The sequence below is a fragment of the Notamacropus eugenii genome, chromosome 3 (genome assembly GCF_028372415.1).
Source record: "Notamacropus eugenii isolate mMacEug1 chromosome 3, mMacEug1.pri_v2, whole genome shotgun sequence".
NCBI lineage: Eukaryota > Metazoa > Chordata > Mammalia > Diprotodontia > Macropodidae > Notamacropus > Notamacropus eugenii.
The window spans coordinates 420,227,828-420,246,765 of record NC_092874.1 but is presented as its reverse complement, the minus strand read 5'-3'; the positions used below and the strand labels follow the sequence as shown (position 1 = coordinate 420,246,765).

The window sequence follows — 18,938 nt, the reverse complement described above, 5'->3', positions numbered from 1 at the left end:
GAGATAGAAAGGGGTTTCTAGTCCAGTCCCTGGTACTTGTGTTACTTTAGCAAATCACTTCAATTCTTTGTACTCAGTTCCCTCATCTCTAAACATACAGAGACATCATGGTCTACTCCATGTATCTGTTTACTATATGCTAAAATTTATAACTCAAGTTACTCTCCTCATCTTCCTAGGTTTGGGGGTGGGGGTCAATATATTGATATTCCAGCCACTTGATACCACTTCATCTCCACCTGTCTTGGGCCCCCAGTAATTAAAGGAACTAGAAGAGGTGACAGGTGCTAGTGGCAGGTGATTTGGCTTGAGGGATATGGCACTGAAGGGTGACAACAGAAGGTTGTGCTAGACGCCCCTGGGATCTGTAAGTGAATTCTAAGTCACTCACGCTGGGAGTGGTAAATAGAGACATGAATTTGGTTTCTGGCCGTTCTACAGATTCCCTGAAGCTTTAGTTGTGTTTATCTATATAATAATACCTGATAGTTCTGTAGGGCTACTATGTTTTCAAATACTTTATACTCCATATCACTTAATTCTCACAATAACCCTGTATTCTAGATATTAAAATTTCTGTTCCTACTTTACAGATGAGGAAACTGAGTCACAGAGCTTAGGTCACTTGTCTGTGGTCATACAGCTAGTAGATATGAGTAGGGAAATTAAAACTCAGATATCTTCTGATGAAGGGTTTGGCAGGCTCAGGAAAGATTTCACCCAGTCAATAATATTAACTGGTGTTTCCACAGTGCTTTAAGGTTTATAAAGTGCTTTACAGATATTATGTCATTTGATCCTCACCACAACCCTTGGAAGTGGGTGTTATTGCCTCCATTGAAGCACTTGCTTAGGATTAGACAGCTTATAAAAATGTTTGAGGCTGAATTTGAACTAAAATCTTCCTGATGCCAGGACAAGCTCTCTATCCAATGGGACTCAGTTGTCCCTACCTACCATTGTTCAGTTGTACAAATACTGGATTTAGAGTTGGAGGAGCTGAGTTTGAGTGCTAACTGAGTGACCTTGGATGAGCCAGTTAACATCTCTGTGTGTCAGTTTTTTCATTGGTAATATGAAGGATTTGGATCAGATGGCCTTTAAGGCACCTTGCAGCTCTAATTCTAGGATCTACCTTCAATTCAATTCAAGAAACATTTGTTAAATACTTACCATACATAAGTCACTGTGCTAGGCCCTAAAAAATAGTCATTGAATTAACTTAAAACCTATTAGTAGGACACAAGATGAGCTTAGGCATTTGAGCACAACACAATTTGTAGAAGAGGAAAGCTTTGACAACTAGGAGATTCAGGAAAGGTTTCTTGTAGGAGGTAGAAGCTGAGCTGAACCTTGAAGGAATCTTTGTATTCTTGAAAGTGGAGGTGAGAGCCATGGTTTAGGGGTGTGGGTGTGGAGGGGGTGGGGAGGAAGTGTGGAGGAGCCAACCTGCGCAGAGGCAAGAGTTTAATAGCAAACTGGAGTGTGATAAGGATATGAATTAAGTCTGCAAAGCTTTGTGGAAGACAGATTGTGTAAACCTATAAATACCAGACCAAAGAGTTCTCATTTTATTCTAGAGGGAACAGAAGGACATCGTCGATTTTTGAACAGTACAAACTTGGGTAGAAGTGTTTGGGGAATATTAAGGGTGAGCCAGGTAGTGAAGAGGGTGGAGTGTTGGTCTGGAGACTCAGAAAGAGTGAGTTAGAAAGAATCCTGACTTAGGTACTCACTAGCTGTGTGACCTTGAGCAAGTCACTTAACCTCTATCAGACTCAGTTTCCTCATCTGTAAAATGAAGATAACAGCATTTGCCTGCCAGGCTTGAGATAGCATGAAGTGTTCTTTACAAATGCTAATGGTACATTATTACATTAATTTGGTTAGTGGAGGATGAATTGGAGAGTGAATGACTACAAGTAGGAAGATCTATTAGGCATGGTGGATAGAGTACAGTGGAGGTTTACAGAAGATGTAGGTAAAGTTTTTGGAAATTCTTGGGAAAAACTTGGAATAGTAACTTTCAAGGATTTTTTTTTTCCAATTCTTGATATGTTCTTATTCTCAAATACATTTTCATGGAACACATTCTTGGGAGGCAACATGGGCACGTGGAAATGAACACCAGTCTTATGTTCAATGGTACTTGGGTACAAATCTTCTAGCATGTATTACCTACATAAAAATGAGTATAAAAATGTATTACCTATAAATAATTGGGTAAATTACTTCATCTCCATGAGTCTCAGTTTCCTTGTCTGTAAAATCAGAGGGTCATATTTGATTCAGCTTTAAAAATGCTAGAAGGTGACCTTAACATCTCCATTGCACTCAATTTGCCTCTCAAGGGCCCCTTCTTCATTTCTACCCCATCCTTTCAGAGCTGCAGTAATTCCCTCACCCACTGAGTCAGCACTCACCTAGCTGCCAGAATAACCCTAAAGCCCAAGGGGAGGGGTTGTAAACTCAGACACTTTTAATATCCGTAAGCCTCTAGGGTCCTGTGAGAACCTTGGTAAAACTTTCTTTTGAAGCTCATTAAAACATAACAATAAAATAAAATCTTTAGCTGACGGAGACTTCTGACCCTTCGCCATCCTGTGTCATTATTCCAGGAAAAGTCAATACCAAATGCCTAGTATGGATACCTACCAGGAACTCATGTTCCCAAGAGCAGTCAGATGAAGATTGGCATTTGTTCCAGGGGGCATTAATCCATTTTAATTACACCTGAGAGAAAGATCATCACTTAGTACCTAGGCCATGTGGTCTGACAGGGTCTTAGTAATATTTTTCATCTCTTCTCTCTAGGAAAATCAGAGACTTATAAATTCAGAGCTAAAAGAGACAATAGAGGTCACTGGGTACCACCCTCTTATTTAACAGATAAGGGAAACTGAGACTGGGTGAAATTAAATGGTTTGCCCAGATTCACATTTTCTCTGTGTATTCCTAACTCACACTGCTTCTTAGAAGTCTAACTTAATGGACGGCAATATGCTAGGATTTCCTCATGTTTAGTTTTTAAAGAGTTAACTTTTAGATCCGTATATTCTTTCTCTTTAAAAGTTCTATATTCATATAACTTAGGGAGCAAATATAATATCCTCTGCTTGGCTTTGAAAATCTTTCATAATCTGGCTTCCTCCTACCGTTCCAGTGTCCTCACACTTTATTCTCTTCCACATTCTTTGGGTTCCAGTACCTTCTTTACTGTTCCCCACGTTCCTCATGATGTAAGGCACTCCATCTCCCAACTCTGGAACATTTCATTGGCTGTTTGCCCCATGCCTGGAACACTCTCCCCCTCCTCATCCCCACCTCCCAGATTCCCTGGATCCTTTCAGGTCTCAGCTAACATGCTGTCTTCTGCAAGAAATCTTTCCCAGTTCTCCTTAATTGTAGCTCCTTGCCTTTGAAACTGCCATGAATTTTTCCTGTCTGGATCTTGTTGGTCCAGAGTCTTTTGTATTGTCTACTCCATTCCACTTCAAGCTCCCTGAGAGCAGAGACTGGGTGTAGGGAAGGGGGGGAGGGCTTTGTTTTACCAATTCATTGTCACATAATAGGTGCTTAATAAATGCTTGTTGACTGACAGACAATGGGGTATAGAATGGGAGACTGGGCAGGCACGAGAAATATCGGGTTGGTAAACAATGGCTGGCAGTCTAATAAGACTGAGTTACCTCCAAGCATCTGGTGATGTGGTACCTTCATTTTCTAATCCAGAGTGGAGTAAGCCTTCACCCAAAGCTACCCTTCAAGTGGACAAATACATTATAAATGTGTCCCACCACCATTCGAAGTGGTCTTGGCTATTTCTAACAAGTATATGGAGGAGGAATTGTAGCAACTTGCCTAAGTGGGTGAAATCGTTTCCTAGTGTTAAAAAATAACTGGGATAAAGGATAATCCACAAATAGAAGCAGGATCTTCATTTAACTATAGGGAAGCAGCAGAATCTCATAAATGTGAGCCTTGGAGTTGGAGTTAGAAGACGTGGTGACATCCAGCGACCATCACCTTACTTTCTCATTTTGGGACCTTGGAAAAGTGACTTAATTTAATCTCCCTGAGCCTCGGTTCTCTGTTCTGTGAAACAGGCATACTAGGACAGTGAGGACAAATATATCTACCAGTGTTGTTTTGAGGAATACACCTTATAAACTGCAAAGAGGTACATAAATCTAAGTTGTTATTATACTATGAATCATGCCTTCCCCCTTTCATTTGGAAGCCTGTGTTTCATCTGCCATTCATACAAAACAACTTGTTTTTCTTCTTTAAAAGGCAGTGGGGAAAAAAAGTATCATCTCTGGAATCAAAAGGACCTGCATTCAGATCTCATTTCTAACATTTGCGTGACCTTAGACAAAACACTTAACATCCCTGGCCTCAGGTTCCTTATCTGTAAAATGAGGAAATTAGATGACTTGAGGTCTTCACTGTAAAGCATGACTAAAAATATCTATTATGGAGTGGGAAGGAGGAAAGAGGGCAGCATTGGGGATATAGTGGCATGACCATGAAGCAATAATAAAAGAGAAAAATATACTAAAATACAATGAAGTCACTGGAGTAGGTGTCCTCTGAGAGCTCTCCTAGTTCTAGATCTATGATCCTATGTCATTTCAGTGAGCTTGCTTTTATGAATTTATACCTCCAAACCAAAGGCACATGGCAGCATAGTATAATGGGGGGGCTGGCTGGTGAGAGCCCAGTTCCCTGGTTACATCAGAAATAGTGTTGGCCTTAAAACTGAAAAAGCTAAGTTTGAGACTTAGCTCTGACAATTATTCGCTGCATGACCCTGGACAAGTATCTTCTGTCTTCTCCTAGGTTTTTCCCTTTGTAAAATGAGGGTCTTACTGTTTACCTTCTAGAGTTATTGTATTGACTACGCCTTAAAACGTACTGAAAATGTTCAGTTGTGTTTTAAAACTAATCCTCAAAGAAAAAGACTCTCAAATGGTCAGGGATGGGATTTCAATCTATTCTGTAACTTCAAGCTATGCTGAGAAGACAAAGGGAATTTACCAGATTGCTGCTACTGCTTTCTCCACTGCAGTCATCCCTTCCTTGACTAGGCTGGGCTGGGAAGAAGAAACTGAAGATGAATGGAGAAGGTAACAACCAGGACAGAAACAAATTGGATCACAGCAAATACCTTTTCTAAGATTTTATCCAGATTTTAAAATGCCTCTAAAGCAGGTATGAGGTGTGGATGGCAAAAGAAATTATATGTATTTTGCTTTCCTTTATTTATTTTTCTTTATTTTTGTTCCATGATCCACCAAAGTAACTCTGGGATTATGAGAAGCTGCTTTTATTACAGTGTTATGCCATCTGAAAAAAATGGGGGACAGGATTGAATAGGGGTGGAGAGGGCAGGAGTTAACCAAGGTTAGCAAGTTGAGATTGGTAGAAGGTCAAAGGGGACAAAGGATGTGAGAGTGGGGGAGATTATGCCATTAAAATGCCAGACTACATAATCAGACTTTAGTAGGTAGTAAGTAAAGTCAGAAAAAAAAGGTTATTGAAGAAATAATAGAGAGGAATCAAGGGACTATAAGGTCATGATGAGGTCCAAGAATAGACATGGCAGGAATGAAGGGAAAAATGGAAGGAGATTGTAATCAAAGAGGGCAATTTCTGAAGTGAAACCGTTTTGGAGGATGATGAAGCTAAATGTTTTATTCACCCTGGTGTGTGGCTAAAATATAACAGAAATAAATGAAGGTGAAGGATCCAAAGGAATCTGTAACTTGGAAGACAGGGTGTCAGAAGGTTATTAGTATGGAGACTGAAGTTACTGAAGATGATGTCAGGTGAGACAATAGAAAAGAAATCAGATGTAGTGAGGAAAGTGTCTAAGAGATAGCTCCTAACAGAAGTAAGGAAGGGCAGAAGATGGTAGAGTGACAGTGTGAGTTTTAAAGGTAGAGAAGTCATTGAATGATAACAGCAGGGCGAAGGTCTAAGATTAACAGTGAGTATGCCAATTTCATCCTAGGCTTAGTGAGACAGAGGAATGGAAGGTGGGGCATTAGACAGAGTTCCCTGAGAAATATAGTTATTGGGGGACAGTTGCTTTAAATTCATGTAAGAGGAAGAGATGGGGATTTGTTTTTAAAAAAAAAAACACAATGAAATCACAGGTCTGAAAAATAACTGCAGTAATCACCTACAATAAACCGAGGATTTTTAAGGGTGCAGTGGAAAGATAGAACAGGTTAGGATAGAGACTGGAGGAAATCTTGGGCTGAATATTTGAACCTTGGGGTGAATAGGGATAAGGTAAAGGAGAGGTAGTAACAGAATAAGGCTTGTTCCTAGAGGTGTGCCCTTCTAGAAGAAAGGGATTCGGGGAGGAGGAAGTGGGACTATTTGATGGAGAAGTTCATTAGATATAATAATTATGATAACAACAATAATATAGAGCTTTAAGGTTTGCAGAGTGCTTTACATACTATTAGTATTATTATCCCCATTGTATAGCTGAGGAAACTGAGGTTTTGAGTGAAAAGTGACTTGTCCAGCTTAATAAGTATCTGAGGCAGGATGTGAACCTAGATTTAGGGGAAGAGAAATAGTAGACATGCAAATGATGGGTCATAGAAAAAGGAGTAGTTCTATTAGGAATACCAGTATTCTGGGGGGTGTGCTTCACAGTCTGAGCCATTTCACTGTTAACTGACTTCAATGGCCAACGGGGGAAATTGGAGGGGCAGAGAACGATGGAACTAGATGACATCTTCCACAATCTAGGTCCTACCATGCACCTGACTCCTCTCCCCATTCTTTCTTTCTTTTGGAGGCAGTCAGGGTTAAGAGACTTGCCCAGGGTCACACAGCTAGTAAGTTTCTGAGGCCAAATTTGAACTCAGCTCCTCCTGAATCCAAGGCCAGTGCTCTATTCACTGCAAGTCGTAGCTGCCCTTCTCTCTCCATTCTTGGCAATCAATGCATGTATCCTACCAGAATTCTAGCCAGGAAAGTATTGGGTGGTCATTGTGGTAGCAAAAGACACGCTACCCTAGACTACAGAGGTGAGTAATACTATGGGTATAAATAACTGGGGACCTGTGCTGCAAAAATAACAACTGTGAAGTCCACTCGCGAAACCATAATAAGATGTAATAGCCAGCTTCCACAGCTATGAAAACACTACATTCACATATCTCAGGAGTCAAAGGTGCATGCTCAAGTTTGCCCAGCTGTAATCAGATCTCAGTTATTTTTGTCATGGATTTATATTCCCACCAAAGTGCTTGAACCAATCAGAATCTTTCCAGGTTTCTTTCGGTTACAGATTTTTGAAAAGCTCAGTGCGGAAAAACATGAACAGGTGAAATGATACTTAGAGAAAGCATCTGGATTACCCCAATTTCCTATGAAGGAGGAATTAATTTTCAGATGTTGGCTTATTTTTTCTGGCTATCCCTTACAATCCCTGGTCATGGACTTGAACTGGTTCACCCAGATAAAAAGGTATATGTAATGAGCTAATAGTTCTTGCTCCATCTCTTAGGATGACTAGACGAAGCTGGCATCTTTGGTGTCTCACTTGAAGATCACCTGGTGCCAATTAAATGTTATCTGACACATAGACACTACTCCTTCACCTAAATTGTATTTGTTTGTGGCTTGTGATAATTCCAGTACTAGTTATTGCATTTTTTAAAAATGGGACACGTGAGGTTCACAAGAACATCATTAGTTATAAAGTGGCTGTTTGACTTGCTTTCAAGGCTGCCTTGCAAAAGTCCAGGTCATAGGAAGATCTGTTGCAGCCTTTAGGGCACAGGTGGGCCATGATAGCTGTCTTCAAATAGCTCAAGAGACACTAGACTTGTTTTCCTTGACCCCAAGGGGCAGAAGTAGGGGCAATGGGTGGAAGAGGTCAAAAGACATATTTAGGTCCAATGTCAGGAAAAGCATCCTAGTAATTAGGCATATCCAAAGTAGGATAGACAGCCTTGGGAATCAATAGGTTCTCCCTCATTTTATCCTTACAACAGCCCTGGGAGGTAGATACCATTCTTATCCCCATTTTGCAGATAAGGAAACTGAGGCAGGCAGAGGTAAAGGGTCATACAGTTAAGAACATTTTGGGTCTTCTTGCTATTGGCTGTTTCTTCCTTTGTCAGCTTGCCCCACCTCCCTCAGTTCTGAATTGTTGCTTCTAATATGTTGCAAGCTCAGAAGTCAAATAATCCAGTATATTAGAAGTGGGTGTAAAATGAAAATAAATAGAAAATTCCCTCAGGTCCTTACTCAGAAATTATGAGTAACATGTAGAAATCTTATGACATTCATTTAGACAGTATAGTAGACTTCTCCTATATCATCTCACTGTAAAATGCTTTTTAAACATTATTCTATGGATGTAATTAACTGTCTATTGCCCTAGAGTTTCCCTCTCCTCTCTTTTTAAGTTTTATTTTGGAAAGCTGAAGTTATCTGAGAGTTGTATTCTGAACAGGTGAAATGTTCTTGTATTTAATGTCCTCTAGACTTAGAAGTGCTTTAGCTTGGATTAGATATTGCATTCTCTTCAGGAAGGACCCCCCCCCTTTCCTCTACCCTATGTTCACTGAGTTTTGGATTCTTAGGACATTGTTGATTTCCATTGGTGTTTCTAAATGTTTAGTATTTTGTAACTGAGCAACTTGGTGAATGTTTAGTAACTATTACTCAACTTTTCCAAAGGTCTAGTTTATTAAGGTAAAGATTCTGAATATAATACAACATAGTGAAAAAAGATAGATTCAGATAATCACCCCAAATCTAACATCTACTTGGTGTTTTTTTTTTCAATCAGTTCTTTACAAAAATACCACCAAGTTTGCATTGCTACAATGAGAATTTTGAGGACAAGGTTTGCTCAATTGAAATGAGGCAAAGAGCTGAAAAATTACTTAATTAAATAGTTAATATCGACTTACTTCATCAAACTGCTCAATTTTCTGTTTTGCCTTGGCTATTGATTAAAAGTGAAATGACCTAGCAAGTACTGTCCAAGCAACTTAAGCAAGATTGGGGACTGATCTCTGGCAAACAAAGTAGAGATCCTTGCAGCTGCCTAGCTGCAGAGCCAGCTAATTTATCAAGGTTTGGGGAACTGTTTGTCTCTCTAAAAACCAACCAAACAAAATACATTTAATAGAATCTTTGCTAAGGATGCCAGAGGTTTTAGTTATTAGTGATCAGTGACTCATTTTATTGGTGGTTAATTACATATTGGATCAAATTTGCAAGGAAAAAGGAAATGAGAAGAATGTTAGAACAGAGGAGAAAGCCCTTGATCCCTATTTCCTTTCTAATGTTTTCCCCCATTGACATAAATACTATTTGGGGGTAGCTTCTGTCTTTATGTCTTGGATAAGGAATGGAGGGAAGGAGAGAGGAGGAAAAGAATATTTCCTCCATAGTTACTTTAACAATATATAGTCAGGAAAAGTTTCCAAAAGAGGCCTAGGTTGGTTAATGGCTTATGTTAAAAACAGAAAGAGAGATAACTAAGTGCCATAACTTTTTGTTAAGATTGTCCCTTTAAGGTGAAAATGTATTTAATAAGAATGTATGTGTAGAACCTGTATAAGATTGCAAGCCAGCTTGGGGAGGGAGGGGGGAGATATGGGGTAAGGAGGGAGAAAAAATCTAAGATATATGGAAGTGATTGTAGAAAATTGAAAACAAATAAAACAATTTAAAAAAAAGATTGTCCCTTTAAGTAATATCTGTTTACTTATTCTAATAAGTTTAAAATATGTGCTTTTGTTTAAATCAAAGAAACTACTGGTTACTGATGTGTATACAGAAGCAATCAGAATTTGCCAGAGGCTTTGATTGCTGACTGACCAAACAGCTTAAAAAAAACAACAAACCAGCGCACAAAAATCCCAACAAGTTACTTTATCCACTTACCTCCGTTTTCTTTATATATTCATAGGTCTCAGTGAAATTTCAAGTGCTCATGGCAAATTTTAAAAGAACCTTTATGTTCACCATCCAAAATAAATGAGTTCACAGCCCCCAGATCCAGTGCCCAGCACATTATGTAATCAGAGTGTATAACACACTTTTCCAGAAATCTCCACAGAAACCCGTGGGGAGAAGGGATAACAAGGGAGGTAGGGAAACTGAGGCACTGGATACAGAGGAAAGAGAAGAGAAAGGGATGGGAAGAGAAGAATACACTTCTAATTTGAAATGTAAGAATAAATGGCTTAGTGGCTAGAGTGCCAGACTTGGAGTAAGGAAAACTTGAATTCAAATCCTGCTACAGATGCACTTACTACCTATGGTACTTGGATTGGTTATTTAATCTCTCTGTCTATTTCTTCATCTGTAAAATAGGGATAACAATACCTACATCACAGGACTTTGGGGAGGATAAAATGAACTAATATATAAAATGCTTTGTAAATCTTAAAGTTCATATATGTCTCAGTTATTGTAATAATAATAATTATTTATTATTATTATTAGTGGTGGTGGTGGTGGGGGTCTTAGTGGTAGTAGTAGTGATGGTCTCAGTAGTGGTAGAAGTAGCAGCAAGGTATAGAAAACACAGAGAATACTTTTGATTCACTTGGTCTCCTTCAGTTCACAAGCATAAGTGGAAGTAATAGAAGAAAACTACCCAAATTTAGAAGTGGATAAGGGGAAAAACCTACAAGGACCATGTGATTATGGCGGTAAGGGCCTCAGTTATTGTTCTTTAAATAGGATTCCTGAATGCTACATTTTGATTTGCCTTTAATCTCATAGACTCAAGAATTTATAGAGTTGAAGGAATTTTCAAAAATATTAGACAGCGCAACTCCTTCCTTCATTTTACAGAAGGGAAAACTACCAAAAGAGATTCTAACCTGTTTTCTTTTCCCAAGTAGAGGGTCTGCAGTTAAAATCAGATAATCAGGATATAATATATAATCAGGAGAACAGTTTCTTAGTCAAAATAGAGAAAGACCTTTGCTGAGGAAAAAAAAGCACCAGCTTTCAAAATGGGTACCACAGACATGAGTGAATCTACAAATAAATGAGTGTTCACTTAAGTTAGGATAATGATTTTTCAAAGTGAAGGTAGTCAATATTGTGTTTAGTCTATCATAGGTTTATTATTTCCAAATCGTTCTCTTTCCTTGCAAAAATTAGATTACAAAATACAGTGTAATGGACTTTTGAGCAATACATAATCCTCAGTGATGTTTTCATAAATAAGATCTATGCACCATACCTGCTGAGGTTCTAGGAGAATGGTGACAGGGATGAAGAAATCAATTTTGAAAAGAGGGGTTCATTTGCTATCCTACTTTTGTGGCACATTAATGTAGGAGACAATTGTGAAAGAGATCTCTTTTGTAAATGCTCCTGAAAATTAATTCACCAAGAGTCAATAATCACCTTATATAAACATCTCTTGCACTCCCCTTAAGATCTCAAGTATATATTCTAATGCTAAGAAGCCTCATTGGAAAGTAATAGTAATAATAAGTTTAAAGGTAGAATAAGTAAACAGCAAAATATACCTGTTTTGTTTATTTTGACAAATAAAGATTATTCATATTCTTTATAATGTTTTATAGCTTATCAGGAAATAATATTATAAATGCATTGTATAATAGTGAAGTCATTGGCACAAGCTCCATATTTTTCTATTATTCAATCTTTGCTGATACTAACATTAGGAAGAAAGAAACCAGAAATACCGTTCAAAATCATTAATAAGCAAAATGCAAGTGTAATGATGTTTAGGCCATTCCATAACTAAAATACTCATCATATTCACAATAAACTTAATTTGCCAGACTGCATGAAAAGGATGCCTTCCACCATCTAGCAGTTCTTCCCCCTCTCGGTTGATAGTTCTGATGCCTGTCCCAAAATAGCCAAGTAGCCTCCTTTGTCGGAGTAAGAGAAGTATGCCCCATAAACTCAAAAAAGTAAAGAATGCTTGGTGTTTCCCACAGGAAGTGTCAACTAGACATGTCAAAGAGTTAACATGCAAAAAGAAAAAAGCAAGAAAGATACTAGAAGAAGTAAGAGGGATGAAGTTCTGTGGTCATAATAATAGGCATTTTTTTCAAAAGATTTCTTTTCTGATGAAGTAACAGCATCTCCTCGCCAATGTAAAGACTCAAAGGAAAAGCGTTTCTGAAAAACACCAGTGTTCATGTACAACTACTTAAAAACAAGTGCATTTTCATATATCCCCCTAATTTGCTCACATTTCCCTTCCATTCTTATGTCCTACTACATTTTAAGCACCAGGACAAACACCAATCCTAAATACTGGCATTTTCCTACCATACGATTGCTTACTGTTTCAGGACTGTGTGTGTGCATGTATGGATGTATGGATGTGTGTGTGTGTGTGTGTGTGTGTATGTATGTATGTGTGTGGAGATGTTTGGGGGAGGAGGAAAGGAGAAAGGGAGGGAGAGCAAATCCATCATTTTTAAGTTAGGAGAAAATTTGCTTTTTCTCAGTTCACCTATATAGTTGACAATAAACCCATTATCTGAGTTAAATTCAAGTCAAATAGTTATTTCACACTGGTTCTGTGCCTAGTATCATACAAGGCATGTCCTCCACTTCCACTGCCAGTTTCCTACATTGGGGGGATTTCTCCATTCACTGGGACCACCAAGAGACAAGGCAGGAAGAAAGGATTTGATACTAGCCATTTGGCCACTTCTTAATGGTTTCAAGAAATCAACTGATTGGATCAATAGGTTAAAAATATTGACTGTCTGGAGATTTGTATTCCAAAGTCTAGCTTAATTCTCTACACCCAGTGGACATTCAGCAATCATTGTTGACCGAGTTCTTTGTCAGTTTCACTTACCTAAACCACCTGATCTTAGTCACCTGCAATCTAAAATCAACTGTACCTTTGACTTGGTCAGTTTCATGAAGGTCACCTGGGTGGCCACCCAGCAATCCTCCATAAAAAAACCCCCAGCTAATTGTAAAACTTAAGCTATATGACCTCTAAGGTCTCCTGCATCTGTCAGTTCACCCTATGAATATATGGCACAGAAGACATTTATATGAAAGCACCTAGAAAATGATATATTAGATTTGATACAAAAAAAGAAAGGCAGCAAGTATGAAAGGTTATAGTAAAAGGGAACTTCACATAGTTCTTTGATGGCATAGTGGGTAAAGGGTGGAACTTGAGATTCTGTAAGACCCAAGTTCAAAACTTGACTCAGGCACATATTAGCTCTATGACCCTGGGCTGGTCATTTAATCACTTTCTGCCTCAGTTTCCTAATCTGTAAAATAGGGATAATAGTCTCTTCCCACAGGGTTTTTATAAGTTCAGATGAGAGATAATAGGTAAAGTACTTTGCAAACCTTAAAATATTACATAAATGTTATATTTATTATCATTATTATTTTTCTCCTAATTTAAAAAGTCATTACTAGAACAGAGCAAAAGCTGCCAAAATTTATAACAATAACAACAACAAGAGAATGAAAACAAAACCTTGTATTTTTGTTGTGCTTTAAGGTTGTAAAGTGCTTTGTTAGAGATGAGGCCCCTCTACGTTATTAGCCATTCTAGTGTTCCATGTTTGTGAAACATTCTGCTACCATTCCTTAGTCACTCACTCATTTATAAAACAGAGCAGTCTGTTCTTGACCAACATGAATTAGATAAGTTCTCATTGGAGGTCTCATAGCTCATTATAAACATGTGTTATGATCAATTTGCATATATGCCTGGAGAAACAACGCAGTGACCAGTTGTGTCCAGTGAGCAACTCCTAGGCAAGTCAGGAATCAAACTGATAATCTGGATGAGCACCATAAATGTTATTCTCAGTATATCTGGTTAGTTCAGTTTGGTTACAGAGGATAATACTAGAGGTTAAGGTCATAGGTTTTGTTCAAGAACACTGGATAGCACCTCTCACTTCATCTGTAATCTTGCAAAAGTGTGTCATAGGGGGTAGTAGTCTGAGCCAGAAAGTGTGGATAGATACAAATGTAATATCAATAATACTGGAAAATAACTCCAGATTCACTTTACTGACCACATCCTGCATGCAGTACATACCAACACTATTGTCATATGTAAAAGACAGAACTTTACTCATTATTATGCTACCTTGGACCGCATCCAAGGAAGCTTAATTACTTGTGGGACCAAAGAACACAGTGGAGTTAAGGTGGTCTCACCTCCAAGGCAAATGTAAATATATTATATGATAAAATTTTGTGAGGAAGAAATAAGATGATTCACAGTGCTCTGCATTTGTTGATGATCCAAGGAAAGGACCAATGTAGGTCACTGGCATGCTTCTTTGTAAGCTTTTTCAGGGCTCCGTGTGAGATTTACAGCAGGCTGAAATTTGTTCACTCCAAGTCTGAGACAGAGTAACTACTACGTGATGTATTTAGAAGCAGGGCTCCTTTACCCTTTATGTCACTCAAAGGACTCAAGTAGCCATGGTACCCCATTCTAAGTGTTTCTGTGGAACCATTACTCAAGTGCTTTGGTCCAAAGTGGTAGGTAGGGTTTTTGGTGGTGGTGGTAAACATTCATCTGCTATTATAACAATATTTAGGAGTCTGGGGATTTGCAAAAGTTTACAACATTTTATTAGTTTCTCCCAGCAGCCACCCTACCTTAGGACCCAAGTCGGTGGTTTCCTCCTCAGTTTTGCAATAGAGGCAACAATATGTGAAAGGGTTTGCTTTGTGCCATGACACAAATCAATACTCATCCTCTAATTTAGCCCCTGAGCTGCCTCCTTGAAAGGAGATCATTTTGGATAGAAGAGGGTGGGAAGAGAAAGAATGGAAAGAACTTGGGGGACAAATCTAGGACTTGTGACAAGGAGAGGTTTGCCTTGACTTTCAAAAGAGGGTGCTCATCTGCTTCAGCTCATTTCCCTTTCTAGTCTTGTGTTATCTGTGCAAGGTCGAAAGGTTGAAGTCACACATACCTGTCATTATTCTTTTAAATGCACAAATATTTCTGCTTTCAAGATCTAAACAAATTTCTTTTAAATATTCTCATTGACATTGATTAGACTTTGTTGATTAAAGGCATAGATGAATTTAAGTGCACCTGATCATAACTAATACTCTTTCTAAAATAGGCTCACTCAAACCTAAAGAATTTGTACTGAGAAATTAACCATTCCCTTTTACTATCCTATGTGCACATTCATTTTCTTAGAGTTTGGTTCTTTTTATCCCCACATTAAAAGGCATTCTACTTTAAATGGATACAAAAAGAGAACAAATTATATTTTCTCAGAAACAGCTGAAGCATTTTAAAGTATAGAATACTAGAAAGTTTTCAGACATAGATATTCAAAAGTCAACCATTAAAGTATTGTGAAAAATATTTTATCAGAAAGATGATGCCTTCAAGTAAAAGAACAGTAAAATTACAATTGGTCCTAGAAAGGTACAAGGTATTATTCTTGTACCTGAGAGAAAAAAAGAATTTTTTTCCTGAAACTATGAATCTTAAATGTGAGGGAAAGTGGATTAATATAGCATTAGTTTTGAAAATAAGAGGGGGTGGGGAAGACATTTTACATTTGTCAAAATATCCAAATCTGTGATGATAAATCTGAGGGCTACTCACTAAATGAAAAAACAACAGCTCTGATCTTTCAACACTGACCACTCACTCCCCAGTATAGGACGAGAATATTCACCCTCTCACCTATATTTTGCAAGTTTGATAAAATAAACTGTCTCAAAACATCTTTATCCGTAGAAGGGCAAACATAGTCAAGAAGTTTATGTAACTCCCCCACAAAAAAAAAAAAAACCAAACCCACAACAAACCCCCAGCACAGACACACACACACACACACACACACACACACACACACACACACCCCAACACCCTGTGCCAATGACATCAACAACAGGTCGGAACCTGACTCTTGGAACACGAGTTCCTTAATTTTAAGATTGTGCAATTAGAATCTTCTAAGGCATGTTTCTTGTTCCAAGGGAGCTTATTGACAGTAGTCACGAAATCAGATTCTCTCATGCTTGGTTCAGAGAGAATGGTGGACCTTTACCAGTTTCTTTCAACCGGTGTGTGGTTTGATTATCTACTCCCCACCCCATTCCCGAGAGGAGAAAGAGTATGGAGTGTTCATTTGGAAAGTTACTCCCCAAACGATTTGCACTGGAATCTTTATAAGGGATTACTGTCATCAGATGGTTTTGAGGATTCTATAATCTAATATCTCATTCTCCAAAGAAACCCTAGAGAAACCATCCACGATTCCAGAATTGCCCCCTAGAAGTTTAACAAAGTATTTTAAGAAGCATGTAAGAACGTGAAGCGACTCAGGAGTGGGGAATAAGTAAGAGAGGGAGGGTAGTAGGGAGGAAACCAAAGGTGAGTGTAGGGAGCGACCCGGCTGCACAGTTGAATCCTACACAGACCTGCGCACCTTGTAGAGCAGGGAAGGATCAAGCACAGGCCGACAGTCACTGGAGTGGGAAAGGGAGGAGAGGGAGAGGGAGAGGGAGAGGGGGAGAGCGAGAGGAGGGAGGGAGACACAGACAAACAGACGCACAGAGCTACAGTTAAAAAGAAGCAAGTCCAAATCCTGCAGTGTTATGAGGGTGACGGAAGGCGGAGAACCTGAGAGTAAAGAATGGGAATGGGGCTGAGGGCTCTTTTCCCTATTGGTTTAGTGTGTTTGGAGGAGGGTTCCGTCTACTCCCACCACCCACAGATCCCACCCCGGACTGCTGACAATCCAGGCTACAGAAAGAGAGTAATGAAATGTGAACGAGGGAGCCGGTCCAGAGGACTGGACAGGTGACAGACACCCTTAGTAGCACTTAACCGGTGGGACTTCTCTCTAGCCTGGCATCTCATGCCCTCTTGTTTACCTGTCCTGGGAAGTATGAGGGCTGTGAGGGGGGAGTGGAGGTGGGGTGGGGGGCACATGGGACCCTGTCCCTTTATCCCCGCTGCACAGTGTCATCCCCAGAGTGCGGCCAATGCCAAGGCGCCCTCACCCCCAGAACTCTACTACCTCGATCCCCGCCTCCCCGCCTCCAGCCGCCCCCCACCCCTTCCCGGCTAGTCTACGGCGCGGGCCAAGGAGACGAAAGCCGGCTGAGAAAGTTTCCTGTGCAAACGCAGATGGAGCTCGCGCAGCCAGATTGAGGGCGCGCCCGGGAACTAGTGACTCTGGACACCAGGTTTCCATTCGGGAGCTCAGTTCCCCGGCCAGAGATCCCTCAGTACCCCCTTCTCTCTGGGCCAGACAGGATTGTCAGGACAGCCCCTCCAGGCTCAGCTCCCACCGGGGTGCTGGCCAGAGCTCACAGCTGATCTCGCAGGAAACGGGGGAGGGGAGGGGAGCGCCGGCCGACTGGGACTAGCGAGCCGGAGGGAGACCGGCAGCCGGCTAGCAAGGGCTGAGGCTGGGGCGGGGTGTGGAAAGAGGACAGGCAAGCTGGCGGCAGGGAGACCAGGTGAGGGCGAAGGCCAGGCAGGGGACGCGGAGAGGCGGGAGGCCAAGGCGACACCTTTACCTTTCTTTTCCTCCAGCGCCGTGCCTAGGGAAAAGTGTCCGGCAAGCAGCACCAGGACAGCGGCTCCAGCAGCCCCAGAGAGCCCCATCGCCGCACCGGATCGACGTCGGTCCCAGTTCGATGGTCCCAAAGTAATCTCACGAGCCAACAACCCCTTTTCCCCGCCCGGGGGCCAAGGGAAGGCGGAATGTCGTTGAGGGTAGATTTCTGCCAAGTGCAGAATCAATCCCAAGGAGGCCGGGGCGTTTGCTTCTTGCTTTTCCTCCTTTGGCGTCGGAAAGCTTCCCTTGAGCCTTCTCTGCCCCGGACTCGGGCTGCCCGACAAGGCTGGCTTAGCAGACCATGCCGGGAAGGCGCTCTGCTTCTACTGCTGCCGCCGCAGCGCCCGGAGGGGAGGTGGAGAGGGGGGAGGAGAGGGAGGAGGAGAAAGAGGCGGTGCGGCCGCTGCCCCTTAGCCTGCCTGTGTGTGTGTGTGTGTGTGTGTGTGTGTGTGTGTGTGTGTGTGTGTGTGTGTGTGTGTGTGTGTGTGTGTGTGTGTGTGTGTGTGCCTGTGTGCGTGCGCGTGTGTGCCTGTGTGTGTGCCTATGTGTGTGTGCGTGTGCGCGAGCTGGAGCTCCTACCGCGCTAGGCACCGGAGGTGGGGTAGGGGTCTAGACAGGCTGTCAACTCCGAGTCCTTGAGCACACACTTGTGAGTGTGGGCTCCGTTTTTTTCCCTTCTCCTTTGGGACAGAGGTGGGGGAGAGGCGGAGAAAGAAGCGCTGAGGGTGTTTCCTCAACCCTGACCTAGGCTGAGAGTGGTTCCGACCCACAGCTGATTCTTGCACTCTCTCCTCTCCTTCCTTTCCCTTCCCAGTTCTCAGAAAAAACAAAACATAAAAAACAAAAGAAAAAAACTTTCCCCCAACTTCGCGAGTTTCTCCCTAGAGAATCCCCATCAAACAAACTGAGCTACGTCACAGGGACCGAGAGGAGGCTGCCCCTCTTAGTAGGGTCACCACCACCCGGTGGAGAGGGATAGAGCCAAGCAGGGGACAGTGGGAGGATTTCAGGGCGACAGTGAACTGGGCCGGAAGGGCAGAAGGGTGGTCAGCGCAAAACCAGAATCTGTGAGCGCTGTCCGCCCAAGAGAAGGCTGGACTCAGAGCTTGCCTAAGTGTGTGATTCAGAGTTTTCGGAAGTTTGGCCAGGTAACGACGTACTCTGCCTCTGTGGGCATCTCCCACAAAGGAGAGAAAGGACAGAGCTGCTTTTCTTTTTTCCATAGCCTTTCTTCACCCTCGAGGGTGGAGGTGAGGGAGAGGTTCACTTCATGAGGCAAACGTTCCCCCAGACCCATTAACTTTTCAAAAAACAAAACCAAACAAAACTTGGTCAGTTCCTAAT

At 41.1% G+C, this 18,938-nt stretch overlaps 1 protein-coding gene across 3 annotated transcripts in view; it reads right to left on the bottom strand.

Moving 5' to 3' along the window:
* EGFR (epidermal growth factor receptor) overlaps positions 1–17,947 on the bottom strand; it is a 232,257-nt gene extending 214,310 nt beyond the window's left edge. For all 3 annotated transcript variants that reach the window (XM_072598193.1, XM_072598194.1, XM_072598195.1), the window contains exon 1: positions 17,554–17,947. In XM_072598193.1, coding sequence (XP_072454294.1) covers positions 17,554–17,641 — 88 coding nt within the window. In that variant the 5' untranslated portion in view covers positions 17,642–17,947. The remainder of the gene's footprint in view (positions 1–17,553) is intronic.
* Between the last annotated feature and the right edge of the window lie 991 nt (positions 17,948–18,938).